Source organism: Callospermophilus lateralis, chromosome 11, assembly GCF_048772815.1.
Source record: "Callospermophilus lateralis isolate mCalLat2 chromosome 11, mCalLat2.hap1, whole genome shotgun sequence".
In the NCBI taxonomy this organism is placed as follows: Eukaryota; Metazoa; Chordata; class Mammalia; order Rodentia; family Sciuridae; genus Callospermophilus; species Callospermophilus lateralis.
Window position 1 is genome coordinate 5,321,592 of NC_135315.1, and position 27,338 is coordinate 5,348,929.

The 27,338-nt window shown below is 55.1% G+C and overlaps 2 protein-coding genes across 3 annotated transcripts in view; both read left to right on the forward strand.

Moving 5' to 3' along the window:
- Window positions 1–2,867, forward strand: part of Srp68 (signal recognition particle 68) — a 39,475-nt gene extending 36,608 nt beyond the window's left edge. The window contains exons 14-16 of the mRNA XM_076869300.1: window positions 537–612; window positions 1,238–1,290; window positions 1,732–2,867. Of these exons, the coding sequence (XP_076725415.1) occupies window positions 537–612; window positions 1,238–1,290; window positions 1,732–1,959 (357 nt within the window). The 3' untranslated portion in view covers window positions 1,960–2,867. The remainder of the gene's footprint in view (window positions 1–536; window positions 613–1,237; window positions 1,291–1,731) is intronic.
- A 7,487-nt stretch (window positions 2,868–10,354) lies between these two features.
- Evpl (envoplakin) lies at window positions 10,355–27,094 on the forward strand. Of its 2 annotated transcripts, none has more exons than XM_076870416.2 (22): window positions 10,355–10,479; window positions 12,774–12,873; window positions 13,236–13,390; window positions 13,470–13,596; window positions 14,379–14,504; window positions 14,701–14,739; window positions 14,890–15,051; window positions 15,132–15,239; window positions 15,337–15,432; window positions 17,006–17,128; window positions 17,462–17,608; window positions 17,858–18,012; window positions 18,186–18,309; window positions 18,484–18,696; window positions 20,043–20,221; window positions 20,302–20,440; window positions 20,569–20,762; window positions 21,059–21,209; window positions 22,400–22,483; window positions 22,585–22,695; window positions 22,792–22,884; window positions 23,606–27,094. In XM_076870416.2, exons 1-22 carry the CDS (start codon window positions 10,355–10,357, stop codon window positions 27,050–27,052), a joined length of 6,198 nt encoding a protein of 2,065 aa, XP_076726531.2. In that variant the 3' UTR covers window positions 27,053–27,094. The 2 variants fall into 2 exon arrangements, with proteins under 2 accessions (XP_076726531.2, XP_076726532.2); XM_076870417.2 differs by having other exon boundaries at window positions 18,186–18,283; window positions 18,533–18,696.
- Window positions 27,095–27,338: the final 244 nt, after the last annotated feature.

Genomic DNA, 27,338 nt, shown 5'->3' on the forward strand with positions numbered 1-27,338 from the left:
CAGAGAATGGAGGCAGGAAGGATTATGTAGTGGCCAGACCTTGTCAGATCATTCCCACTATGCCAAGTAATTCTGAGGCCAAGAGCAAGGTATCACTGTCCTAAAAGTGGGGAGATGTAGTGGCTTTGATTCTGAGCACCTGTTCTGCTCCCCAGGCTGCGGCTGCCACAGTCTTCGACATCTCCACGCTGCAGGATTTTCACCTGCCAAGTGGAGGTACAAATGATCCTAATTGATCCAGAACATTGAATCAACACCTAGGTGGATGGTTTAGAACAGTACTGGCACAAGGGACATTTTGTGCATGGTCACTTTATTAATATTACCATTACTATTTCAGGCATCGATACTGAAGCTGTGGCATAGCTTTTCCCTCTTGAAACAGGCCAGTTTTGTTTTTGTTTTTGTTTTAAATAGAACCATTTTAAAAGCCCAAATCCTATGAGAATCCCAGTGGGATCGCATAACCCAGGTTAGTGTGGTGTGCCGCTCCGGCCCGGCCCGCTCCTGAGCGCGCCTTCTCGGAATCGTTGCAGGACCTGCCTGACGTGCAAGAGCTCATCACCCAAGTGCGGTCAGAGAAGTGCTCCCTGCAGGCTGCAGCCATCCTGGGTGAGCCACTTGCCTTGTCTGGGATACTGTGTCCCCAGAGTTCCCTTTCCTGTCCCTCCTCTTCTCCCCCACACCCTCCCTACACTAGCCACTATTTTAAGCCTAATGTGGAAAAGGGTTGTTGCATTAGTTTGTTTAAGCATTTATTTTTCCCAGGCTTTTCTTCCTTTTTTGTTTGTGGTACTGGAGATTGAACCCAGGTACATGCTATACCCTTGCCCCTTTGTATACTTGAGACAGGGTCTTACTACATTGCTCAGGCTGTCCTTGAATTTGGGGTAAATCTTCTGCCTCAGCCTCATAATTAGCTGGGATTATGGATGTGCACCACCCTGCCTGACTGGGGTCTTTACTTTTGCCACATTAGGCACTGAACTATACAAAGGGACTTAGAGGAACACTGTCATACTGTCCTTTCTCCCCCTCACCATCTTGCATCCAGCTCTGGCAAGGCCAACCACAATAGATCTGGGAATAATCATTCCTTTATATCAATTCTTGGCAGAATTTGGACCCAGAAGGGAGATGGCTAACTCCCTACATGCTGTCTACCCTTGCTCTTGGATTTAGAAGTCCCACTTGAAAAGACTTCTCTATTCTTATTGAATCTCTGTGATACTTTCAGATGCAAATGACTCCCATCAAACAGAGACTTCCTCCCAAGTCAGGGACAATAAGGTAAGTGTGGCTGTGGTTCCTGAGGAATTAGAGGATTAATAACTCTCTTGGAATGAGTAAATGTATAGCAGAAGGCCCTCCCTTTCTAGAGAAATCGTCTATTTATTCTCCCCCACCCCACCCCACCATTCTCTTGTTCTGAGGCCTGTGAGTTGCCTGGGTAGTTGGTTGGGTGTCTGAATTGCCCTAGGGGAGAACACAGAGGAAGTTGTTGCTGTGCAGCTTTGGAAAGCTTTCACCTGAACTTCAGTAGACCTGTAACCCCTTGGTGTCATTGACTGACCTAGCATATAGGGCTGTGGTAATGCTCCATCCGGAGATTTTGGGAATGGAAAGAGAGAATGACCATGGGAATGGAAAGTAGTGAACTGGGTGCCCAGAGCATAGTCAAGTCCCGCCGGGGGGCTCTTCTGTGATTAACACCTTTGATTTGACCTCCAGCCTCTAGTTGAACGGTTTGAGACCTTCTGCCTGGACCCTTCCCTCGTCACCAAGCAAGCCAACCTTGTGCACTTTCCACCGGGATTCCAGCCCATTCCTTGCAAGCCTTTGTTCTTTGACCTGGCCCTCAACCACGTGGCCTTCCCACCCCTTGAGGACAAGTTGGAGCAGAAGACCAAGAGTGGCCTCACTGGATACATCAAGGGCATCTTTGGATTCAGGAGCTAACCAGGCTCTTTGGAGGCAGGGGAGATTCTGACTCTAAGTCTGTTGAGAAAGTCCCAGCAAGTTCCATGGTATTAAATCCAGGTCTATATTGGCCCAGGGTGGAGCTCAGCATGCTCAGCCCTGCCTTCCTATGTCTTGTGTGTTTGTGCACTTACGTTCTTAACCCATGTTGCAAGGGCACCCTTCCCTCTTTGGCCATGTGTCAGGGTTGCTCTGTCTCTGTACCTCCTAGGGGACCTCTGTTGTCTGGTCCCCTGTGAGCCATGATTGGTTACCTTTGGTCAGTAATACAGTCAGGGTTCCACACAAGGATGGGTGGGGCCTTGAAATGTTAGGTCATGTTTCCTCAGTACCATGGATCTGAAATGAACTCATCCTTGCTGTGAGCATCCAGAATCCTTGAGGTTTGTTGATGACTGTGAAGCATTGGCAGTGTCACCCCAGAGTTATGGTCAGCCTTATCCCCTTCACCTCCAAGTGAACATAAAGTTTCAGAACAAGCAGAGAGCTCTATTTTTAGAAGAAATACGTTACATTCAGAAATGACGAAACCAAATCTTATATTAAAAGGCAAATATGATGGCTACTGTGCCCATTTTTTACATGCCCTCTCTCACGTCCAGCCCAGCTCTCCTCGGGGCCCTGGTTGAATGAGCCTGTGAGGTTGAGTGCGTCCTGGCTTCTGGCAGCTGGGTATAGTCCATGCCACATTTGGACCTGTTAGAAGCACCATTTTTAAGAAGAGTTCCCAGTCTGTAATTTCAAATGCCATCACATTTTAAATCAGTCTCCTTCTTTACCCTTTTACTTCTCTCCTTAGTCATCCTTTTTTATTTTTACTGTGGCATCAATAATAGACACCAAAAAAGCAATGTAAGAAAGAAGGAATAAAAGTGATTTAAACATGAGCTATATCTGACACCTCTGAGTCCCTTTGGAAGTGGAATCTCACTTGTCTCACAGCAAAGAAAACCTACCCAAGAAATAGCAGCTCATGTATGGTGCAGACATTGAGCAGACAGGGCTGCTTGAAGGGAAGGCTGGAGGCAGAGGGTCTGAGACTTGTTACTTCAAGGTGGATCCCTGCAGTAGGCACAGCCAGGCTCCGTTTCCCATCCTTGGTAGGAAGGGGTAACCTGGAGCTGGACAAGGACAGTAAGAGACCTATGAGGCTTCCCCTTAGAACTACATGTTGTCGAGGGCTCTGGAGATGCTGGGGGAGAGGGGTCTGTTTTCCCCTAAGACTTGTTTGGGGTCAGAGAACCTCAAAAAGCTGTTTTGTTCATTCATGTGTTCAGTTTTGTTCTGGTGCTAGGGGTCAAACCCAGGCCCTTGTGCCTGCCAGGCAAATATCCTGCCAGTAAACTAGGCCTCCAGCCTCTTGGGTTTTTTTTGTGTTTTTTTTTTTTTTCCATTTGAAAGTTTACCATCTACGTCACACAATTTAGGCATATTCTTTCTTCCTGCATCCCTTTGAAGGTACAGCCCGGTCTCTGCCCGGCTCTCTGAGTAGCATTGACTGCTGTTAGCCCCTCACTGACGTAGACCATCGTGTTTAGTATTAAAATTGTGTTTACCCAAGAAGACAGACCTGGCAGGGCTCAGATCTCTTTTTAGCCCATGCAACCTCACATGGGGTCCCGGGACACTAAGCAGTCAGTGTCCTGTGGAACAGAGTGCCAAAAGCAGGGCTTGTCCTGTCCCCAGCTCCCCAGGTAGCTCTGCCTCTGATAGGACCAGGTCCTGAGTCAGGCCTTGCTGCCCCTCGGCTGGCACAATTTGCTAGAGGATGTCCCTGAATGAGATGGGTCCTGTTTCAGCTCATATCCCTCCTTCCGGATGGACTCTGGTACCAGCAGAGGTTCTGATGCTGTCCATCTCTTCCTCTTTATCAAGACAGGAGGAGCTCCACAGAGAAGCTACTCAGTCTATTTTAAACCCACCCCCACTCCCCACCCCCTGGTCTGCTGCAGTAACAGTTTCTGTTTTCCTTTCTGCGATTGCGATGATCTCCATCTGAAGGGACATTGGAGGCCAGCCCAGGGTTCTGTTTGGAGCAGTAAAAGGAGGCGCGAGAAATCCTGAGCATCTCTGGGTTTTTCCACTCTCCATGCACTGGTTTGATGTACTGTCTCCTCTCTGGTTTTACAGTAAGTCAGTATAAATTCTTGGACACATTGATGAAGTGAAACACTGCTGGGCTTGGTTCCCAACTCCTTCCTCTGGGGCTACCTGAGCATCTCACCATGGCTGCAAGGTGATAGCCTGTGATGACAGCATGCCCCTTGTCCCACAATGGCCCTGCACCACAGCTGGATTTTTCCTGGTGGCCTCTGCTCCTCCAGGAGAGGAAGGCTGATGCCTGGGGTTTGAAGTATGAGGAGTGTGCTCTGTTCTCTGTCATCACTGTGGCAATGTGAATTTCTCACATGCAAGGCATCATTAATTACACACACATAAAATCAGTCACGGTTCCAGACAGCACATTGCTGTCTGCAGCCTTAAAACGCTTGGAACATTCAGAGGTCTAGGAAAATATCCAAAGATAGCAAAAATATGTGTTAGTTCTATTTTTTTTTAAAGACATTTGTTGCTACAAAGGAGATGGAAAGCAGATTTAGCTGTAAAATTTATTGATGTTCAAGCAAAAAGAATAGATTGGAAGCAGCCTGCACCCTGACACCACCAGCGAGTCTGTTGATGTTAAAGATGCTTATACAGCAGGTGCTGCTGGGCTGCCAGGTGTGGGAAGGGGCAGTGGTTGGGGCCCTCTCTGGGGCAGGCTGGCAGGCTGGCAGGCAGTCCTTTTCAAACTGTTAAAGAGACTATGGTCTCAACTTGTAGCCTGGTGTTTTGTGTGGGCCTGGCTTTGTAGGCAGGATTCTCATTTCTGCTTAACAGCCCTATCTGAGACCATCTGTCTGCTGAGCAGCTGAGACCTGTAGAGATCTTCAAGGAACTCAGGACCACTTTATTTTCTCAGCCATCCCTTTGCAAGCCAATGTTCACTGTTGGAAGAGTTTCTGCAAGGTGCCTGTTTGCAGCGGGTGATTGTGTTCAACCCCATTTACTGTGACGATGTTCTCATGCTCGTCTATACTTGAATGAATGCTAGCTGCTTGGCAGAGAACCACAGCCTTGCCAGTAGGCTGAACTGTTCCCAGGCATCTTGTGACAAGAAGCAATCTAGTGACAATAGATTCCATGAGAGTCGAGCACTGGTAGCTCTATCCATTTGGGAATGGAGAATGGTTGCCTGGCCACCAGCAACTTCTCCAAAGCCCCCAGAAGAGCAATAGCAGGGAGAGCAGAATCCCACTGGGCACCACTGTCCCAGGCCTGTTGGCCCTACCCAACTTGCTCAGCTTCTGAGCAGACTCCTCGCACCTACAGGGCAGGGGCATCTGTTTCTTACTCTGGGAGGAAGATGCATAGACATTTCCTCACTGTAAACTGATAGCAAGGAGAGGCCCCCAGATGGTCCAGGCCCAGGATCCAAAGTAAGTTGGTGAGCAATGCACTAAGAGGCCCTCGCACTCGGACCCACCCTTCCCCCTCTGTCACGTTTTCTTTTCCTGTTTTTTTTTTTTTTTTTTTTTTAAGTACTAGGGCTTAAACCCAGAGAGCTCTACCACTGAGCTACATTCCTCGCCCATCTTTTGAAACAGGGTCTCACTAAGTTGCTGAGACTGGTCTCAAATTTGCAATCCTCCTGCCTCAGCCTCCTGAGTGGCTGGGATTGCAGGTGTGTGCTACCACACCCGGCTCCCCTTCTGGCTTCTGAGCAGAGTCCTGCTAAGTCTAAACAAAGGTGTTAGGACAACAGGTAGATAGACTTAGGCCTTTCCAATTTCCTGGCGATGAAGACAGGTTAAGCAAGCCTCCCCTCAGCCATGAAGACTGTTAGGTTTGTCTGCAGGTTTGAATGTCTGTTTTATGAACACTTTCTCTCAGAGCAGTGCACCCAGCAGGTGTGCCAGCACCCTGCTGCTGTGGCTCAGCTGGCAGGGCTATCAGCTGCAGAGCCCACAGGCCCCAGACCTATTGATTAAGATCTGCCATAAAGGTACCAGAGGTCCTGAGCCCAAGGGTAACTTGAGGAGGCCCAGAGATCCAGCAGTTCCTGAGCAAGTCTGGGAGGGCCGTGCCCCTTGGGTGGGCAGTGGGGTGTGTTACACATTGTGGGAGGGAGGTGTGGGCTGTACCTGCACTGGTCCTACAGGTGATCGCAGGCTGGCCTCTGGGGCTCAAGGCCTGTGAAGGGGATCATTCATGGGGAGCAACAGATACGCCAAGCAGCTTTGGATTTGGGGACTTTCAGTGTCCCCATTGTGTTCTCTGGCCATTAGTATGAGTCCTATTCTCAACACAGGCAGGTTTGTGTTTTGGGGTTTGATTTTTAGATGCTGCTTCTAGGTCCTCCCTGTAAAAGGTTCCAAAGGAACAGCCAGCACTTTCCCTCCTGGCTGCTCTGGTTAGGAGAGCCACATAGCCTTTGCTTCTCTCCAGCAGACCTTCAGCATTTCTTTTTGTCAGACTGTTGGTCAAATTCACATCCAGAAGAGCCTCCTCCAGACAATCCTGCAGATTCCTGGGACCTCAGCCTCTACCCCAGCCTTGAGACTGTGCAAGTGGAAGGTGGCCCAGCCCTCATATTTCCCTGCCACTTGCCTGTCCTCTCCAGGCCCAGCTGGTGCAGGCACTCTGCTCCTCAGAGGGTCAAGGGGCATAAGGAAGGGGAGGATATTTAGCCTGGGTCCAAGGGTCTGTTGGCAGAGTACAAATAGCAATTTCCTGATAAAGCAGAGCCTGTCCTCATCAGGGAGCAGCCTAATGATCCCAGGACAAGAGAACTGCCACCATCTGCTTCATCGGGGCCCCCTGAACTGTAGGAGAAAGTGGACAGCTAAGGACTTAAGCCCAGGCACGCTCACCAAGTGCCACCCTGTGGCCTGGCTGTGTGGCCTAGCTGCCTGCGTGCCTAGCTGTGCGTGGCAGCCTCAGGTGCTGGGAGCTATGCTTCTTTCAGTCTGCTCAGACCGCAGGCCTATGAGCTGTGTGGAGCTCCAGGCTGGGGATGTAAGCCAGCTGTGACTAAAAATAGGGAATCCTGATCTCAAATCTCTCCGTCCATGGAAGAGAAAGCCATGAAAAGCAAGGGAAGGACAAGAAGCCAGATGAGAGGAGATGCGCCAGGGCCAAGACCTGAGGAAGCTGGAAGGAGTCACCCTGTCTAGCTGCCAGGTCAGAGTCTCAGAACTCCATCATGAGCGACAAATGCAGGTCTTCCCTGTATTTCTTTAATTTCCTAATAGCCATATTTATTTATTTATTTTTGTGGTACTGGGATTGAATCCAGGGGTATTCTACCACTGAGCCCCAGCCCTTTAGTTTTTATATTTTGAGCCAGAGTCTTGCTAAGTTTCTAAGGCCAGCCTTAAACTTACAATCCTCCTGCCTCAGGCTTTGGAGTGGCTAGGATTAAAGGTCTGTGCCACCACGCCTGGCAAGTGGCTACATCCCCCCACCCCACCCCATGGTGCTAGGGATTGAACCCAGGGCCTCATGCACAACAGGCAAGTGCTCTACCTACCCCTGAGCCACATTCACCAGACCAAGAAACCACATTTTAAAAAGAAAAAACAACAGGTCAAATTAAGAATGCATTTCATTTAACTGAATATACCCAAAATATTGCAACATGTAATCAGTATAAAAATTAATAATGAGGGGCTGGGGTTGTGGTTCAGAGGAAGAGCACTTGCCTAGTATGCATGAGGCACTGGATTTGACCCTCAGCATCGTGTGAAAATAAATGTATTGTGTACACTGATAACTAAAAAATAAATATTTAAAAACAGTGAGACATTTATGTTCTTTTCTCATAGTAAGTTTGAAATTCTGTGTGAATTTTACATGTATATTACATATCAGTTTGGGCCAGGCACCTTCAGATGCCCAACAGACACACAACAGGGCTTGTGGTGACTGTGGGACATTAAGAATCTTGGTGAAGGCAATTCCATGCTGGCCTTCTAAATGTAACGAGGGTGATAGGCCAGAGATGAAGCACAAATACAGCTATGCCTGTGTGTGTGTGTGTGTGTGTGTGTGTGTGTGTGTGTCAATATTCTTTCTCCTGTGATTTATTCTTGGGGTCAGGGTCACTGCCGTTTGAGCAGGAGCATCCCATAGTAATGAGTCACCTCAGTGCCCGGGTGTTCCTGCCCCGAAGCCCTCATCTGGGGAGCCAGTCTAATTTGATCTGGCAGGAGACAGTCATGCCAGGAAGTCAGCTCTTGTTTTTCCAGCAGTGAATCAGTTAGTGCTTAATCCCTGGGCAGGTGAGGGCCCCTGTAGTGTTCATTTATCACCAGGAGAGCTTCTGCAGAGAGTGGCGAAGCTTAGACAGTCCTGACTTCCACTGAAGTCTAGATATCCCCCCCACAGAACCCCTATAGCCACCACCTCCCAGGAAGGGCCTAATGTCAAGGATGGAACGGGTTGGCCTCTGCACCCTGCTGTCATTTAGACGAATGAATGGCCCCTTCTGAGAAAGTGGATTGCAGGTGTGCCACTAGTGGTTATAAGGAAGATACTCAGGCGGGGGATACAGCTCAGTTGGTAGAGTGTTGCCTCTCATGCACAAGGCCCTGGGTTCAATCCCCAGCAACACACACACAGAGGAAGATGCTCTCCAAGACTAAAGAAAGTGGGGCTGGGGTGGGGGCTAGGGTGCAAGCTGAGTGATGTGCCATCTCTGGCACCATCTCGCTAATCACACTTTGCCAGGAGCATAAGCCACCTTGGTTCCTGTTGCTACTTGTTCTGGCAGGCCTCCCTAGGCCCTCCCATCCTGCTCACTGCCAACCCTCTCCTCAGGAACTGGGGGACTCCTTGGTTCCCTCTCCAGGGCCAAGTTCAGTGGCTTGTCCATGAGACACTGAGCTAAATGAGACAGGCTGAGGATGTAGCTCAGTTGTAGAGCATTTTCCTAGGATGGGCCAGGCCCTGACTTCATTCTCCAGTACCAAAAAATAAGTAAGTTGGACCTCATCAAAAGAGACTCAGGCCTCTTCTGTCCCACTGGAGCATCTATCCTGGATCAGCCTTCATCCCTGGTCTCCTCCGTCTGCCCTTCCTCTCCAGACAGGATGTCCCAGCTCCCAAACCAGCATGACTGTGTACCTGACCCTTGCTCTTCCTCCAGCCCTTCTTCCAAACCCAAACTCTGTGGTTCTTAGAATGAAAATGACCAGGACTGGGGCTGTAGCTCAGTGACAGAGCACTTGCCTATCATGCCTGTGGCACTTAGCACCACATATAAACAAACAAAATAAAGGCAAGTTGTTCATCTACAACTACAAAAGATTTAAAAAAAAAAAAAAAAAGATAAGAAAATGACCACATCTATAGGAGGGGCTTGGAGCTGGGCCAGTAACAAGAGTGCCTGACCAGCGGTGTGGGGGAGGAATGGGATGGGAGACTACAAACCAGCCTCACTGTTGGCCACTCAGCTGACATGGTAGAAGACACCAGGACCACTTCCAGGGAGGGGACAGGGAAGGAGGTCCAGGAGGAAGCCCAAGCCTAGTGGGTCAGCTTGTCTTGGGGTTGGGCCTAGCATCACAGCTGGCCAACTGTGATGGCACTTGGGAGAGTGTCCAGAGGCCTCAGGGCCTTTCTGGAGCTAACTTGAGACTCTTATGAGGGGTCAGACATGCCCGTGTTGATGCCTATGACTCTGGAGCCATGGACAGATGGACCCCAACCCAGCCACAACAATGGGGCAGCAGGACTCAAGGGCGTGTCCTGGTGGTAAGAACTTTTAAAAATGTTCCTTGTGCCATTTTGTGGGGCGGATGATACCCAGCTGCCCCATTCGGGGACAGAGCGCCAAGCCCTGGGCTGGCGGGCGGCGCGGTGCCTGGGGCCCGGGTGATAGCGGGGCCTCTGCGCTGGCGGGGGAGTTGGTTCACCCAGCTCTGGGGCCGGGGCTCGCCGCTGGGCCCGCGCCTGCCTGAGTGCTGTCTCTGCGCCGCGCCGACCGCCCGGCTGTTTCCCCATCTGGGTGTGTCGCCGCGCACTCCCCCGGGGCGCGTGGGTGTAACAGGTCCCGGCCTCGGTGGGAGTCGGCGCTGGCCGCCCCGCCCCCTGAGCCTCGCCCTTTCCTCCCAGACTGGTCGTGCGGGAGCGCAGCGGCCGCGGCGGGGCATGCGCGGCGGCAGGGCAGGGCGCTCCTGCTCACCTGCGGGGCGGGGCCTCCCAGAAACTGCCAGCCCCGGCGGGCCCGCCTCGCCACAGCCCGGCCAGAAGCCAGCTAGGACGCGCGCCGCCGCCCGCTCTCCTCCCGCGTCGGCTAGCCCAGCCCGAGCCGGCACCTGCCTTTACGACCATGTTCAAGGGGCTGAGCAAAGGCTCCCATGGAAAGTGGTCCCCCAAGGGGTCCCCAGCCAAGGGGTCCCCCAAGGGATCGCCAGCCAAGGGATCGCCCAAGGGATCCCCCAGCAAGCACAGCCGGTGAGCAGGGCGCGGGTTGATGTGGGGTTGGGCAGTGCGAACCCCAGGTGTTCCCAGCTACCTGGCGAGCAGCTTGGAGTGCAGAAGCCCAGCGCTGGTATTTGGCGTCCGGAGGCCTGGGGGCTTTTCCTGCTTCAGGAGCTTCTGGCCAATTGCAGCCCCCCCCCCCCCCCCCCGTCCCGCAGGAAGCAGCGGGTGGCCTGGGGCCCCCCACCATCTCCAGGGAGGTCTGAGGGAGAGTGCTGGACAGGGGCCGGACAAGCCGCTTTCTTCTGCTGGGAGGCATGAGAGCCTGGCTTCAGCCCAGGGCTCTGACCCCAGGGTTCCATTTGGCTGGGATGACCCTTGGGCTGGGTGCTGGTGGACAGAGGGCATCTCTCCCTCTTAGGTGAGAGGGCAGGATATCTGCACCTAAGCTGCACCTTTCCCCAGGGTTCTCAGCTGGGTCCTTGAGAGTAGATAAAGAGGTGGGGGTTCCTTTCCATGTGGATGTGGGGAGGGGGTACTGTGCCTCCCTCAGGTCACCCAGCTCTCTTCAGACAGGCTTGGGTGTGTTTTTCCTGCTCTCTGGCTTCAGCCCCTCTGCAGGTGGAGGTGGCACCCTCCCACACATTCCAGGTGTCAGGGTGCCATGGCATCAAGATAAGAGCAGAGATGAAAGACTGGGGTGAGGATGCCCATTACCCTGATTGGGATCATGGAGCTGACAAGGAGGCTGGGCATCTGGGCGGACCAGGAAAGACAGCGGTTAAGGCTCTTACTGGAGTGACCTGTCCTCCCTGGGGCACCTGAGTCCAGCCCAGGGTGGAGTGTGCAACTTCTTGTGGGAACAGCCCTCCCATGAGACTAGACCTGAGGACAGGACTCTCCTGGACAGTGTGTTGCTGCCCTGGGCAGCTCCATCCACAGGGTCCTACTGGCTCTGGTTGCAGACCCGAAGTGGGCTCATCATTCCACTCATGTGCAGTCTGTTAAGGCAGCACCAAGATGTGCCAGGACACTTGTAGGGTCTTGGAGTGCTGCTGTAAACAGAGCTGAGGGTCCCTGCCTTCAAAGTGCTTACATTCTTGTGCAGTAAAATTGACATGTACTGGGTGCTGACTGCACTAGGCTCTGTACTGGTGTTTCTGTTGGGTTAATTCTTTTAACACAGTAACCCTGTGTGAAAGATATTATTAAAATCTCACTTAACAAGTAAGAATCTCAGGCAGAGAGCTTGTATAACTTGAATAACTTTTTTTTTTATTTTGATGGTACTGGGGATCAAAAACCCAGACCTTCTTGCTTGATCATAGATTTCTTTCTTTCTTTCTTTCCTTTCTTTTTTGGTGGTGCTAGGGATTGAACCCAGGGCCTTGTGCATGTGAGGCAAGCACTCTACTTCCTGAGCTATATATCCCGGGCTTCCTTGACCCTAGATTTCTTTTGGACTGCTTTGTCTTCACTGGCACTGCCCTTCTGTCTGAAGCCCCCTTTCCTTTGGCCTTTGATTCAAGTCCCAGCTCAGTGAAGACTACAGGACACCACGTTCATAAAGCTTGGACCGCTTGGCCTTTTCTTAGGTCTATTTGACTCTCTGACCCTCTGACCCTCAGAGTGAGTGAAGCATACACTAAGAGCTCTATAGAATCTTCTGAATAAATGTATGCAGCGGGAGCTCTGTAGAGACTGCTAAATTAAAGCATGGAAAAGAACCCTGCGACCTAAGCAGCAGAGTTACCATCTGTTTCTGACTTTGTGACCCACGGCAAGTCAGGTCCCAATTCTAACTTGGAACTCCTGAGTCTGGAGAGTATTGGCCTCCTGCCTCAGCATTGTGTGGCTCCTCCAGGTGGTTACTAAAACCTTGACCCTGGCAAAGCTCCTTGAAGGGCAGGATGGGGTGGAGGGAGACAGATGGAGTGGAGGGGTTGGGGTGGAGGGTGTGCACTGCTCCCTTACCCCAGCCAACCCACTGCTCCTCCATGGGTCCAGCCAAGCCGTCTCAGGTTTTAACGGGCCACCCACCCAGCAACCTGGCAGGCAGCTGGGCGTGGTGGGAACCTCACTGCCAGGCCAGCTGGAAGAAGCTGGTCCAACCTCTCCACAGCACCACACACCCCTGGGACTCTCACTTTCTGAATCCTCATGGGGAACAGTGTCCTCACCCTGTCCCCAGATCTATTTCAGAGTCCCCCAGGCAAAGACTCCTCCATTCAGGCCACACAGCCTGACTGTGGAAGGGTAGGGACTGTACCTGGTGAGGCACACAGGAACCTTCCCCCCATGCTACGCTTTGTCCCCCCATCCACCAGGGCTGCCACCCAGGAACTGGCTATGCTCATCTCCCGCATGCAAGCCAATGCTGACCAGGTGGAAAGGGACATCCTAGAGACCCAGAAGAAGCTGCAGCAGGTGAGGCGCATGTAGCAGCCAGCAGATCGGGTGGCATGGGGAGCCCAATGTCTTGCCTGGCAGTCCCTTGGGTGCCCTCTGTGATGGTGAAGGTGCGACAGACACCCCAGTCTTCTCTGCCTGCTCCCCAACACTGCTGGAGACAGGACTTAACCTTCTTCTCTTCTGTGTTCCCTACTTTGGGGACAAAGGGAGGCGACGAGCCTCCCCTCATGTTTTTGCCACCTGCCCCACATCCCTGGCCTGCTGGGCCAGTGTAGCTGGAGTCCCAGAGCTGAGGCTCAAGCTGGCAATGAGGTCAGCAGGGACAAGTGGGGAGGATGCGGACTCTGGGCCCCGGTGAGCCTGTTTGCTATTCCCAGGACCGGCTGAGGAGTGAGCAGAACCAGGACCTGCAGCACCAGCAGGAGACTGGCTGCAACCTGAAGGAAGCAGAGGTGCTGCTTAAAGACCTCTTCCTGGACGTGGACAAGGCCTGGCGGCTCAAGCACCCACAGGCCGAGGAAATGGAGCAGGAGTGAGTGGGGCTCATGGACGGAGGTGGGAGCACTGGGGAAGGCCCTGCCCAGCCTGACCTGCCGGCCGGTCCTTGGCAGCATCAAGCAACTGCATGAGCGTGTGACCCAGGAGTGTGCCGAGTACCGCGCCCTGTACGAGAAGATAGTGCTGCCCACCGATGTGGGGCCCAGGGTCGACTGGGCACGTGTGCTGGAGGAGAAACAGGTCAGGGGCCCCCCCAATGTTTGAGATGTCCTTGAAGAGCTCAAAATCACACCTGGGCTCAGTCAGAGAGCAAGACAGAATGACATTTGTCCTGGGCCTGACTTTGGACTTAGAGATGGCTCAGGGTCTAGGAGGAGCCAGCAGAGCAGACAGTGCAGTCAGGGTTGTCTTCCTGCAGAACAGGGCGCAAGAGCGGTGAGAGAACTTAGCTGGGTCAGTGGTGAGGATATTCCAGAAGGAAGGAAAAAAGGCTCCTGCTAGGAGGTGGCCTGGATGTAATGGAAAGTGGGGTTTTCTGGGCAGGTGGGCACCACCAGGTCACAGGACACCCTGATCTCCAATCTCCAGGTGAGGAGTTGTGCTTTGAGGCTGTAGCAGGGGTGTCATGATGACAATGAAGGGACGCGAGGAAAGCACCTGGGTGATCAGGGTGTGCTGAGGGCCCCAGAGTTTGGCTGGGGGTGTCTAAGCAGTAGGCATTGAGACTGGGACTACAGAAGAGGCAGGACAGAGTAGGGAGACTTCAGAGGCTGAGCCTGGAACCAGGGGGATTCAGGGACTGTGGTCATGGTGGCACTAGAGAATGGCATGTCCCCTTGCCCATTTATCCAGGCTGCTTATCTGGCTGTCCACCCTCTGCCCAAATATCCACACTATAGCTCCCAATAAGGATTCAGGGAGGGTGGGAAATGCTGTGTGTGAGGGTTCTTTGGACTCCCCCTCCAACAGGGCCCTGCTGGCAGGACTATGCCACCAGCACTGAGTGGCTGTCTCTTCTGCAGAAGCAGGTCTGCGAAGGCCAGTACGGGCCAGGCATGGGGGAGCTGGAGCAGCAGATTGCAGAGCACAACATTCTGCAGAGGGAGATCGAGGCTTATGGGCAGCAGCTACGGACACTGGTGGGGCCGGTGGGTGAGCTGCGCCAGGCGGGAATCCCAGTCCAGCCCCAGCTCCAGCCCCACTTTCTCCCGTCAGAGCAGGGCTAGATCTGCTGGCCCTCTGCGGGGGTGGCAGAGGGGGCAGGGATGGCTGGCCCAGATGTAGGGTACTACCTTCTGCACCTGCCTCTTATTGGCCCTGTGTTTCTCTTTCTGGTTGAGTCAGGACGCAGCCAACATCAGGAACCAATACCAAGACCTACTGGTGAGCAGGAGGAAGGGCCAGGGGCAGGGTGCAGGGGTGAGCAGGGGCTAGCCCCCTGAACCCTTGAAAGGGTCAGTGTTTCTGGGCACCTGATGGCTTCCATTGCCACCCCTTTCTCTCCCCTCTCGCGGCTGCTGGTCCTGAGCACAGAAGGCGGCCTCGTGGCGCGGGCAGAGCCTGGGCAGCCTGTATACGCACCTGCAGGGCTGCACGAGGCAGCTGAGCGCCCTGGCGGAGCAGCAGCGCAGCATCCTGCAGCAGGACTGGAGCGACCTCATGGCTGACCCAGCGGGCGTGCGACGGGAGTACGAGGTCGGCAGGGAGAGGCCAGGGCGGTGGGGGTGGCCAGGGCCGACCTGGTGCTCACCGCCTGCGACCCCGCCTGCCCCCAGCACTTCAAGCAACACAAGCTCCTGGAACAGGAGATGAGCGTGAACCAGCTGGAGGACGACGGCGAGCGCATGGTGGAGCTCGGGCACCCGGCGGTGGGGCCCATCCAGGTGAGGAGGCCCCGCCCACGGCCCGGTGCTCCCCCAATCAGCGGGATGGAGGGCTGGGGTGGGGTGTGGTCGAGCACTTGGTGGTGCGGTCTTGCAGGTCCACCAGGAGGCCCTGAAGGTGGAGTGGCAGAACTTCTTGAACCTGTGCATCTGCCAGGAGAGTCAGCTGCAGCACGTGGAAGACTACCGCAAGGTGAGTCTGCAGCCAGGGCATCAGGAGCTGCAGGCCCCAGGTGCCTGGAGGGCACCAAGATCACCTGCCTTCGGAGAGGCCGGGCACCGCCAAAAAGAACCGTGTCATTGTGCCTAGGTCCCAGAGGCGAAATAATGTCCTTCCTGACAGGGTAATAGTGCCTTGGGACAGGGGTGCGGGGTGGGTAGGGGAATGTCAAAATTGGTTCTTAAAGGTGAAAAATATTTGAACTCTCTCAATGCCAATGCAAAAAGCACAGATCCTACATACAGCAGTGCACAGACGGCAGCAAAATCTGAAATATTAAAAGTTCAGGGATGGTGGGGGAATTTTTAAAAATGACTAAAAAAGCCCTTTACTGGGATAATAATGAAAAAGGGCTGAGACACTGATAATAGACAACTGAGATTTTCTTTGTTATTATAATTTCCACCCAAAATATTTCATACACTGTGTGTGTGTGTGTGTGTGTGTGTGTGTGTGTGTGTGTGGTGCTGGGGCTGGAACCCAGAGCCTCAAGCTTACTAGCAAGCACTCACCTCTGAGCTACTTCCCCAACCCTTTCATGCATTTTTTTTTTTTTTAACCATAAAAGAATAGGATTTGGGGCTGGGGCTGTGGCTCAGTGGTAGAGTGCTTGCCTACCATGTGTGAGGCACTGGGTTCAATCTTCAGCACCACATAAAAGTAAAATAAAGATATTGTGTCCACCTATAACTAAAAAAATAAATATTAAAAAAAAAAAACAGGATTTATTCAAGTGAGAAGAAAAAAGACACAGCTCCTTCAGGGTGAGAGGGAACCCAGTATGGGTTGCCCCCTTTCATGGACTTTTGACAGAGACAAACCCCAGGAGTTTTCTTGTTTCCTTTGTGTTGAAAGACATTTTCCTATGTAACTACAATACCAGTATGACAATACCCGTTGACAGTAATTCCCTGGTGTCATCTGACCATGGGTGTTTTTTTAAATACACTCCAGCTTATTGGGATAAGCCCAATCCAAACACCCCATTCCAGCCAGAAGGACCACAGGTATCAGAGGATGGCAGGTGAGGAGGCCCTCACCTGTGCAGGAAACACAAAACCAAGTGTTTAATGACATGCTTTAAAAAATTAAATTCAGTGAACAAAAAGTGCCCATTTGCACACTCTCCAGGTCCTGCTGCTGGGTGTGGTAGTGCATGTCTGTAATTCCAACAGTTTGGGAGGCTGAGGCAGGAGGATAGAAACTTCGAGGCCAGCCTGGGCCACATAGTATGACCCTGTCTCAAAATAAAAAGGACTGGGGCTGTAGCTCAGTAGAGAGTATCCATGGGTTCAATCCCCAGTACCAATGATAATTAATAATAATGATAAAATAAAAATAAGTAAAAAGGTTCCATTGCCTGGGTAGATGGAGTGGTTTTTTGGGGGACCAGTTGGGAGTTAGTCTGGTTTGTTTAGCTGGTTTGAGAGCAGCTGGTCTGGGGTTAGCCTGGTTTTCTTTTAGCCCTGTTACACTGAGATGGCTTGCAGGGTCACTGGGCAGCCAGTTGCTCCTGGCTCTGCCCTTGACAACTCAATGACCTCAGTTCCAGGAAGAGGCCGACTCTGTCAGCCAGACCCTGGTGAAGCTCAACTCCAACTTGGACACCAAGTACAGCCCTGCTTCGGGCCCCTCTGGGTCCCCCATAGAGCTGGTGCGACAGCTGGAGGTGAGACAGCCCACCAGGCCATAGTACCCTACTCTGCAAATTGTCCTGCTTGTCTTTTTGGGCCCCACTTCTCTCCACCCAGGTTCCTAGTCATGCCCCAAACCCTGAGAAAGCTCTCCAGCCTCCACTCTGAAGGCCTGGGTAGCCTAGCGCTTCCCGCACCTGCAACCAGCAGATCCCACACCGGAGCCCCTGGTGGGGCTCCTTTTACTCCAGTATGTTAGGACCCTATGATGATGAAGGCCAGGCCCCGATCCTCTTGGGGGGCAGCTATGGGGTAGATGGCCTCTAGTGCAATCTGGCTTGAGCCCCCACTGCCTGGTCCCCTGGCAGGCAGAAGAGAAGCAGCTGGCCATGGCCGAGAGGGCCATTGGGAACCTGCAGCAGAAGAGCCAAGAGGTCGTCCCTCTGCCAAAGCGCAGGACCCCATCCAAGCAGCCCCTGCACGTGGACAGCATCTGCGACTGGGACTCGGGAGAAGTACGAGCTCTGCCTGCCCTGGCTGGACTGACTTCTGCCTCTGCCGCTACCCACCCCACCCTGCACGGCTCTCTGCCTCCCAACTCCCCAGGCCAAGGCCCACCTCCGATCTGTCCCTGTCCCACCCCGCATCTCCTTCTCCTGTTCCAGCTGCTCTCCCTGTCCTTTGCCCCTATCTATTTTGACTTTGGTCACTCGACAGCCCTGGCCTCTGAGCTTGCATGAGCCCCTCCCAACCTGTCCCCCCAGGTGCAGCTTCTGCGAGGAGACAGGTACCTGCTGATAGACAACACTGACCCACACACCTGGGTTGTGCAGGGCCCTGGTGGGGACACCAAGAGTGCCCCAGCTGCCTGCTTCTACATCCCGGCACCAGACCCTGAAGCTGTGGCCAGGGCCTCCAGGTGGGTCTGCCCAGGGATACTTGGGAGCAGGAGTCCCAGACCAGGCCCTGTGTTCCCAAGGTCATTGCCCACAGACCCCTGCCCAAGTGTGCCTTTCCCTGAAGCATTGAATGCCAGGTGGGGAAGGCAAGAGCCATGACGGTCGTCGTTTTCTGATCTCCTCTTCCTTCCAGCCTGGCTTTGGAGCTGCAGGCCCTGAAGCAGAAGCTTGCCACAGTGCAGAGCAGCCTAAAGGCCAGTGCTGAGGAGCCGTCAGGGCCCGGCCAGCAGGGTACTAGGGGCTGGCCAGGGGGTGGGGTTGTTGGGAAAGTAAATTCCTACTTTGGTCACTTCTGGAGGGGGACTGTGATGGGTGGTGGGTGGCCCTGGATTCAGGACATCTGCTCTAGGGACTCCATCTCCTCTCTGTCACATCTTTGGGGCAGTCCTTCCCTTAATTAGGCTGTTCCCAGACTCTCCATGGACATCCAGGGAGGGCCTCTCACAGGCAGACATGAGGTAGGCCCCGGACCCTCACCAGCACCTCTGCCCACAGCTCCAGAGGCCCAGAAGCTCCTGACCCAGATGACCCAGCTAGATAAGAACCTGGGGCAGATAGAGAAGCAGGTGCTGGCCTGGGCCCGAACCCCGCTGAAGCGTACTGCTCCACTGGAGGACCTGGAGAGCCGTATCCACAGCCATAAGGTGGGTGAGCAGCCAGCAGGGCTGCTGGGATCCGAAGTAGCCCTGCCCTGGGGTGCACACACTTTAGGGTGAAAAGGCAAGTACAGAACAGCTACTGGGGTCCAAGGTGGGAGAGGAAAGTACAAAGTCCAGAGCTCAGACAAGAGGGTTCCATCCTGGCTCCTCCACCAGTGTGCGCTGTCACCTTGAGCAAGTCACTTAACCTCTTTGCGCCTTCATTTCCTCATCCCTGGAATAAGCACAGTACGGCCCATTTCATCTGGTTGTCCTAGGATGAAGGGTGGTAATGCCCAGGAAGTTTCTAGCAGGGACCAGAGCAGAGGCCCTGCCCCCAGGAGGTCCTCAGGTGAAGGTCCTGAGAGCAGCAAGAAAGCCTGGGTATCTCAGGGGGCGGTTTCTCCTGGAGAGGCAGCAGCGTTGGGTAAACATCATTACCAGAGAAGACCGTGTTCTCTACTAGTGAACTCAACATCCCCAAAGTGCCTCGAGTAGAAGCTGCCCCTCCCCATGCCCAAGGGCCATGGTCTGGTTATCCTTCCAAACCGGTTTCTGTTCAAATATATTGTATCGTTTGTATTTGGTTTTAAAAAATGTGAACCATGCTGTTCATGTTGTTGTGCAACCTGTTGTTTCCCTTCGATGACACAGCGTGGGTGTTTGAAGGCTGCAGTTCAGCAGGGGGTGGAGGGGTGGGCAGGAGGGGCTTCCCCAGGGGCTCAGTGCTGCAGGTTGGGCTGGGAGGCCACTCTGGATGGAGAAATGAGAGTTGGTGTCCACTGGGGTCTTCTGGGTAAGGCACCTGTGAAGAGGGGAAGGACACAGGATGGCAGGGGGCTCACTGAATGCCTCCTGGGCATGGCTGTCCTCAATGTTTCTGATAGCTGAAGCTGTCACCAAAATAGGTCATTGGGTTTTGAAGTCCTCGCACCTGCCACTTCAACAGTGTTGGGGGTGAAAAGAAGTTTTGTTGGATTGAACTGTCGAGTTGGCGCTAAGTCACGATTTATGGAACTAGTTGAGTAACTAACTGGTGACCCCAAGTGGACAGAGCCAGGGCTTTGGTGGCCTGATCCTGGAGCAACAGGGTGAGGACCTGCATGTTCTGTGAGCAGGACAGAGACATGAAGATGGCAAGAGGCAACTGTGTCCTTGCTGTTGCTGTGGAGTGCCCATTTCATTCTCCCGTCAATCATTCCATAGATAAAGAAACCGAGTGTCAGAGAGGTGGGCCTGCAATCAGCCATCCCCAAGGGGCCTTGTGGGGCCCGCCTGAGCCCAGGCTTGTACCCACCACATTCTCCTGCCCCCATGGGTGCAGAGATCACTGAGCCTGCCCTCCCCTCCAGGACATGGTACAGCGCCTGCAGAGCCTGGGAGCCGAGAAGGAGGCCGCCCAGCAAGAGTGTGAGGCACTTCTGTCTGCACAACCTGTGGGCTCAGCTGCCCTGCAGCTGCCTGTGGTCCTCAACAACGTCAAGAACAAGTACAGGGATGTGCAGGCTCTATGCACCCTCTACGGGGAGAAGTGAGTGCGCAAGGAAAGATGCTTGGTGGGCAGCAGGGCGTGGCCAAGACGGCATCTGACCCTCCCCTCTCCTGTGGCAGAGCCGAGGCCGCCCAGGGTCTGGAGCAGCAGATCCAAGATGCAGACAGGATTATCAGAGGGTTTGAGTCCACCCTGGTGCAGGAGGGCCCCATCCCCGACGGGCCCCGGGCTCTGCAGGAGAGGATCAGCGAGCTGCAGGTAGGGACTGATGGGCAGCATCCTGACTGGAGAGGGGGCACAGCCTGACCAAGCATTTGGAAGTCAGTGAAGGTGGACACGCGGCTCACTAATCTTGAGGGTGTGTGGTGCCATGTCCCCCCCTGCAGCGCCAGAGGAGGGAGCTGCTGGAGCAGCAGGCCTGCGTGCTGGGGTTGCACCGCCAGCTGAAGGCCGCCACGCACACGTGCAGTGCACTGCAGAACCACTTCCAGGAGTTCTGCCAAGACCTGCCCCACCAGCAGCGCCAGGTGCGGGCACTCACCGACCGCTACTACGCTGTGGGGGACCAGGTGGACCTGCGGTGAGTGGCTGGGTCCTCAGGGCACAGGTGTGACACATCCCCATGATACAGAGGCTGTTGCAGAACCCAGGCACAAGCCGTTTCCCCACCTTTAACATGGGATAATAACAACACTTAACACCCTGAGTGGTGCCAGCAGAAACCATCCATTACATCTCAATTCCCAGCCCCAGCACAGGGGACAGAGAGTAGGGGATCTTGCTGGCAGCTCACGCACAGCTGATGTGTCCCAGGGAAGAACACCAACAGCCTCCCCAGAGGACAATCTCACCTCTGCCCTGGACCTTGTCCTGCAGGGAGAAGACGTTGCAGGATGCCAGCCTTACCTACCAGCAGTTCAAGAACTGCAGAGACAACCTGAGCTCCTGGCTGGAGCACCTGCCCCACAACCAGGTGTCGCCCAATGACGGGCCTAGCCAGATCACCTACAAGCTTCAAGCACAGAAGGTGGGGCTGGGGCTGGGGCTGGGGCTGGGGCCCCGGGCCAGGGCCGCCGGTGGCCTGTCCAGAGCTATTGAGTGTCTCAAGCCACCTCCACCTCCCTGGCCACCTCCCTGCTGGTGCATGTGTTGCCCCCTAGTGGCCAAAGGTCAAAAGCACACCAAGGCCTCAAAGCTGAGACAAAGGCCTTGGCCCTCCCCCAACCCCCACCTGCAGCGCCCCACCCACTTAGCCCATCTCTGACCACAGGGTCAGTGGGCAATGAACCAGGGATGAGGGGGCAGCTCACAGTCTCTTGGGGAAAGCTGGTACAGCCCAAGTCAGAGTGCTGTGGGAGCCCCCTGGTGGCCATTCATGGGGGTGTGCACAAGCAGTGCAGAAGGAACCAGTTCCTAAGCTGAGACCTGAGGAATAAGTAGGGGAGGACTGTCCCTCACAGAGGTCGCAGCATGCGGGCGAAAGGAGGGGGCTCATGGGCAGAGGAAGAGCAGACCATCCAGGCCTTTCCAGGCTTGGGAAGGAGGCTGGATTCTACTCTGTAGCATCCGGAGGCCTGGGAGGGGCGCCCTAGGATGGGCATTTGTGAGTTGTCTGTGGCTCCAAGTGAAGAATGGCAAAGAGGGGATGGGAACAGTGACAGAGAGGCCCTGAGGGGCCAGGGCAGAAGTGCAGTTGAGAGTGAGTGGGACCAGGACAATTTAGTTGAATTGTTGGGGCCAGAGATTCAGTATCTTTGTTTTTAAGTTCCCAGGTGAATAAAGGGGGCAGCCAGGGTTAAGAGTGATTGTGGCAGAGCAGGGCTCTCAAAGGGAGGTCCCCAGCCTGTAGCAGCAGTGTCCCCAAAAGCTTGTCTAAAACACACCTTCTCAGGTACCCCCAGAGCTGCCGAGTAACTGGGCACGCAGGCAGGTTAGTTCTGCCGCACGCTGTGACCATGCTGCTACAGCCACTGAGCCACGACAGAATTCTGAGGGGCGCCAGGCAGGAAAAAGAAATACTGCCCAGGAGAGGAAGGAGGAAGGTCAGAGAGAAGAATGTCAAGGAAAGGAGTGACTTCTCAGGTCTCCCAGCAGCCCTCCCTGTCCTCTCTTCCCTGGCTGCATTGGCTGCCTGTGGCCCTGGAGGCCTGGAGGCTGGTGGAAAAGCAAGGTGAGAGAGTTTTCTAGCTTCCCTGACTCTCACCTCCTCCCTGGCAGAGGCTGATGCAAGAGATCCAGGGCCGCGAGCCGGACAGGGCCACAGTAGCCCGCCTTTCCCAGGACTTGCAGGCGGCTCTCCAGGTAAGCCGTCAGCTCATCCCTTATTCCCCCCTGCCTCCCTCCCTCTTCCCATCCTGCTCCCCCGATGCTCGGCCTCCCCACTGACTTTCCTCCCTGCTCAGGACTATGAGCTGCAGGCAGACACCTACCATTGCTCCCTGGAGCCCACCCTGGCAGTGTCTGCCCCCAAGAGACCCAGAGTGACCCCCCTGCAGAAAAGCATCGAGGCCCAGGTGAGATTGGACTTGGTGGGTTCCCTAGCACCAGCTGTGCAGCCTCTGAGGCAGGAGCTGACTCCTGCCTTCCCTCTCTCCTTTTGCTCTGTCCAGGAGAAGAGCCTGGCCAAGGCCTATACTGAGGTCACAGCTGCTCACCAGCAGCAGCTGCACCAGCTGGAGTTTGCCAGAAAGATGCTAGAAAAGGTACAGAGATGAAGGCCCCTCTATCCTCACAACAGAGAGAGACAGTGACCCGGCTGTCTTCCCTTCCTCTTTTCCCTGCAGCCTGTAGCCCCTGGCAGGCTCAGCCACCAGCTTCCCTAGAAGCTGTTCCCTAGAAACTTCCCTTCCTGTTAGAGCGGCTCTAACAGGCTAGTATCCTTTCGGCTTAGGCTCTGCAGATGTCCTTCGATGCAGTCACAGCTTAGCCATCGGGCAGTTCTCCAATAGGGACAGGACCTCTAACCCCAGAGAGCAGAGAAAATCCTCACAGACTCTTTATCATTGGACCCAGACACAATGGCAGCAGGCCACCTCGGTCTCCATCCCTGGTAGAACAGGAGCCAGGCACTCTCTGTGGCTCCTGGTGGCCTGCTAGTCTTCTGCTCCCTGATCTGTACACCAGTGGGAGCTAGAGGAGGAAGGGCCCCTTCTGGAAGCCTGATGGAAGAGGCAGGGGAAAGGTTCAGAAGTGAATACCAGTCAAATTTGGCCTGACCTTACTTGCTTCCTAACATGGCATTGACTAGGTCTCAAAATCTTGCACCAAGCATCTCAGGTCTTCAGTCCCACCTCCGGAGCTAACAGAAGTCTCAGGAAGTGTGTGTGGGGGGCTTCGTGTCTCTGATCTCAAGGACGGGGTGTAGAAAAATGGGATGCCTATTTCTTTCTTCCAGTATTCTCCTTTCTTCCTCTCCCTCTGCAGAAGGAGCTCAGTGAGGATATCCAGGTGACAGGTGATGCGCAGCAGGGGTCCGAGTGCCCAGCCCAAGCAGGGAGGGAGTCAGAGGCCCTGAAGTCCCAGCTGGAGGAGGAGAGGAAGCGGGTGGCTCAGGTGCAGCATGAGCTGGAGCAGCAGAGGCAGCAGCTGCTGCAGCTGAAGACCCAGAGGCCCGTGGAGAGGCTGGAGGAGAAGGAACTCGTGGAGTTCTACCGGGACCCCCAGATGGAGAGCAGCCTGTCGAGGGTGAAGGCCCAGGTGGAGGAGGAGAGCAAGAGGAGGGCTGGGCTGCAGGCAAACCTGGAGGCAGTGGCCCAGAAAGTGGTCCAGCTAGAGAGCAAAAGGAGGACCATGCAGCCTCCTCACCTGTTGACCAAGGAGGTCACCCAAATCGAGAGAGACCCCAGCCTGGACAGCCAGGCGGTTCAAATGGGCAGAGAGATCCAGCATCTGCGGGGGGAGAACACTGTCATCTCAGCCCAGCTGGAGGAGCTTAAGAAGGAGCTGCTGGCCCTGGAGCAGAAGGAGGTGAATGTGAAAGAGAAGGTGGTGGTGAAAGAAGTGGTCAAGGTGGAGAAGGATCTGGAAATGGTCAAGGCAGCCGAGGCTCTGAGGCTGCAGATTGAGGATGCCGCTGCACAGAGGAAGCTGGCACAGGAGGCCACCGCCAAGCTACAGGCTCGCATAGAAGACCTGGAGCGGACGATCAACTCGGTGGAGCCCAAGGTCATCGTGAAGGAGGTGAAGAAGGTGGAGCAGGATCCAGCCCTTCTCAAAGAGTCCACCAGGCTGAGAAGCCTCCTTGAGGAGGAGAGGAACAAGAATGCCATGTTGGCCCGGGAACTGAGGGACCTGCGGGGCAAGTACAGTGTGGTAGAGAAGCAGAAGCCCAAGGTGCAGCTCCAGGAACGGGTCAGTGAGATCTTCCAGGTGGACCCAGACACGGAGCAGCAGATCACACGGCTCAGAGCCGAGCTGCAGGAGGTGGCTGGCAAGAGGAGCAGCGTGGAGAAGGAGGTGGAGAGGCTGCTGCCTGACCTGGAGGTCCTGCGGGCCCAGAAGCCCATGGTAGAGTACAAGGAGGTGACCCAGGAGGTGGTGAGGCATGAGAGGAGCCCGGAAGTGCTACGTGAGATCGACCGCCTCAAGGCTCAGCTCAACGAGCTGGTCAATGCCAATGGGCGCTGCCAGGAGCAGCTCATCCGGCTGCGGGGGGAACGGGACGAGTGGAAGCGGGAGCGGTCCAAGGTGGAGACCAAGATGGTGAACAAGGAGGTGGTGCGCCACGAGAAGGACCCAGTGCTGGAGAAGGAGGCCCAGAGACTCCGCCAGGAGGTGCGGGAAGCAGCCCAGAAGAGACGGGCCTCGGAGGCCGTGGTCTATGAGCTGCAGAACAAGTACCTGCTGCTGGAGAGGAGGCGGCCCGAGGAGAAGGTGGTGGTGCAGGAGGTGGTGGTCACCCAGAAGGACCCAAAGCTGCATGAGGACCACAACCGGCTGAGCCGCAGCCTGGATGAGGAGGTGGGCCGCCGGCGGCAGCTGGAGCGGGAGGTGCAGCAGCTGCATGCCAGCGTGGAGGAGAAGGAAGGTCTGCTCAGCTTCCAGGAGGACCGCAGCAAGAAGCTGGCTGCCGAGAAGGAGCTGCGGCAGCTGACCCTGAGGATCCAGGAGCTGGAGAAGCGGCCTCCTGCAGTACAGGAGAAGATCATCATGGAGGAAGTGGTCAAGCTGGAGAAGGACCCAGATCTGGAGAGGTCCACAGAAGCCCTGCGGCGGGACCTGGACCAGGAGAGGATGCGGGTGACAGAGCTGAATCGGGAGTGCAAGAGCCTGCAGGTCCAGATTGATGTCCTTCAGCAAACAAAGTCACAGGAGAAGACCATTTATAAGGAAGTGATCAGGGTGGAGAAGGACCGGGTGCTGGAGGGTGAGCGGGCCCTGGTGTGGGAGAAGCTCAACCGAGAGCGTGCAGCCCGCCAGGGCCGTGAGGACGAGGTGCAGCGCTTGCGCGAGCGGATTGACAAGGCTGAGGCCCTGAGGAGGACCTGGTCCCAAGAGGAGGCCCAGCTGCAGACGGCCCGGGACCAGGCTGGCCAGGAATGTGGGCGGTTGCAGCAGGAGCTGCGGGAGCTGGAGCGACAGAAGCAGCAGAAGGTGCTGCAACTGCAGGAGGAGGCCAAGCTGCTCAGTCAGAAGACAGAGGGCGAGCGGCAGAAGGCAGCCCAGAGAGGCCAGGCACTGGCGCAGCTGGAGGCAGCCATCCTCCACGAGAAGGACCAGATCTATGAGAAGGAGAGGGCCCTCCGGGACCTGCACACCAAGGTCACTCGGGAGGAGCTCAGCCAGGAGACCCAGACGCGAGAGACCAACCTTTCCACCAAGATCTGCATCTTGGAACCTGAGACAGGAAACGACATGTCCCCGTACGAGGCCTACAAAAGGGGCATCATTGACCGGGGCCAGTACCTCCAGCTGCAGGAGCTGGAGTGTGACTGGGAGGAGGTCACCACCGTGGGCCCCTGTGGGGAGGAGTCTGTGCTCCTGGACCAAAAGAGCGGGAAGCAGTACTCCATCGAGGCCGCCCTGCGCTGTCGCCGCATCTCCAAGGAGGAATACCATTTGTACAAGGACGGCCGCCTCCCCATTTCCGAGTTCGCCCTGCTCGTGGCAGGGGAGACCAAGCCCTGCTCCTCACTCTCCATTGGCTCCATCATCTCCAAGTCCCCACTCGGCTCCCCAGCTCCCCAGAGCTCTGGTTTCTTCTCCCCCAGTTTCTCTTTTGGGCTCACAGATGACAGCTTTCCCATCGCTGGGGTCTACGACACAACCACAGATAACAAATGCAGCATCAAGACAGCTGTGGCCAAGAACATGCTGGACCCCATCACTGGGCAGAAGCTGCTGGAGGCCCAGGCAGCCACAGGGGGCATCGTGGATCTCCTTAGCCGCGAGCGCTACTCTGTGCACAAGGCCTTGGAGAGGGGGCTGATTGAGAACACCTCCACGCAGCGGCTGCTCAATGCCCAGAAGGCCTTCACTGGCATTGAAGATCCTGTCACCAAGAAGAGGCTGTCGGTGGGTGAGGCCATCCAGAAGGGCTGGATGCCTCAGGAGAGTGTGCTTCCGCACCTGCGGGTACAACACCTGACTGGGGGGCTCATTGACCCCAAAAGGACTGGCCGCATCCCCGTCCCACAGGCTGTGGTCTGTGGAATGATCACTGAAGACCTGGCCCAACTCCTGCAGGATGAGTCCAGCTATGAGAAGGATTTGACAGACCCCATCTCTAAGGAGCGGCTGAGCTACAAGGAGGCCATGGGGCGCTGCCGTAAAGATCCACTGAGTGGCCTGCTGCTGCTCCCAGCTACGCTGGAGGGGTATCGCTGCTACCGCACACCCTCCCCCAGCCTGCCACACTCCTGCGTGCGCTGATGGCCCCCCAGCAGCCAGGGGCGGGTGCCTGCCCCTTCCCCACAGCAGCCTAATCCCATGCAGTAGCTCTTCCCCGCCCACAGATGGCTTATTACTCAAAGGTTCCTGGTATTCGGTCCCCCCAACCTCCGTGTCCATCCATTCTCCCCCAGATCAGCTTAGCAGCTCAGCTCTTCCCTCTTTCTCCCCTGCCCGGTGCTTCCAATAAATGAACTCTCCCAGGGCCCTGTGTGCTCACATTTGGGGATGTAAATCGACGTGTCTGGGTTTGCATGCAGGGCAGACT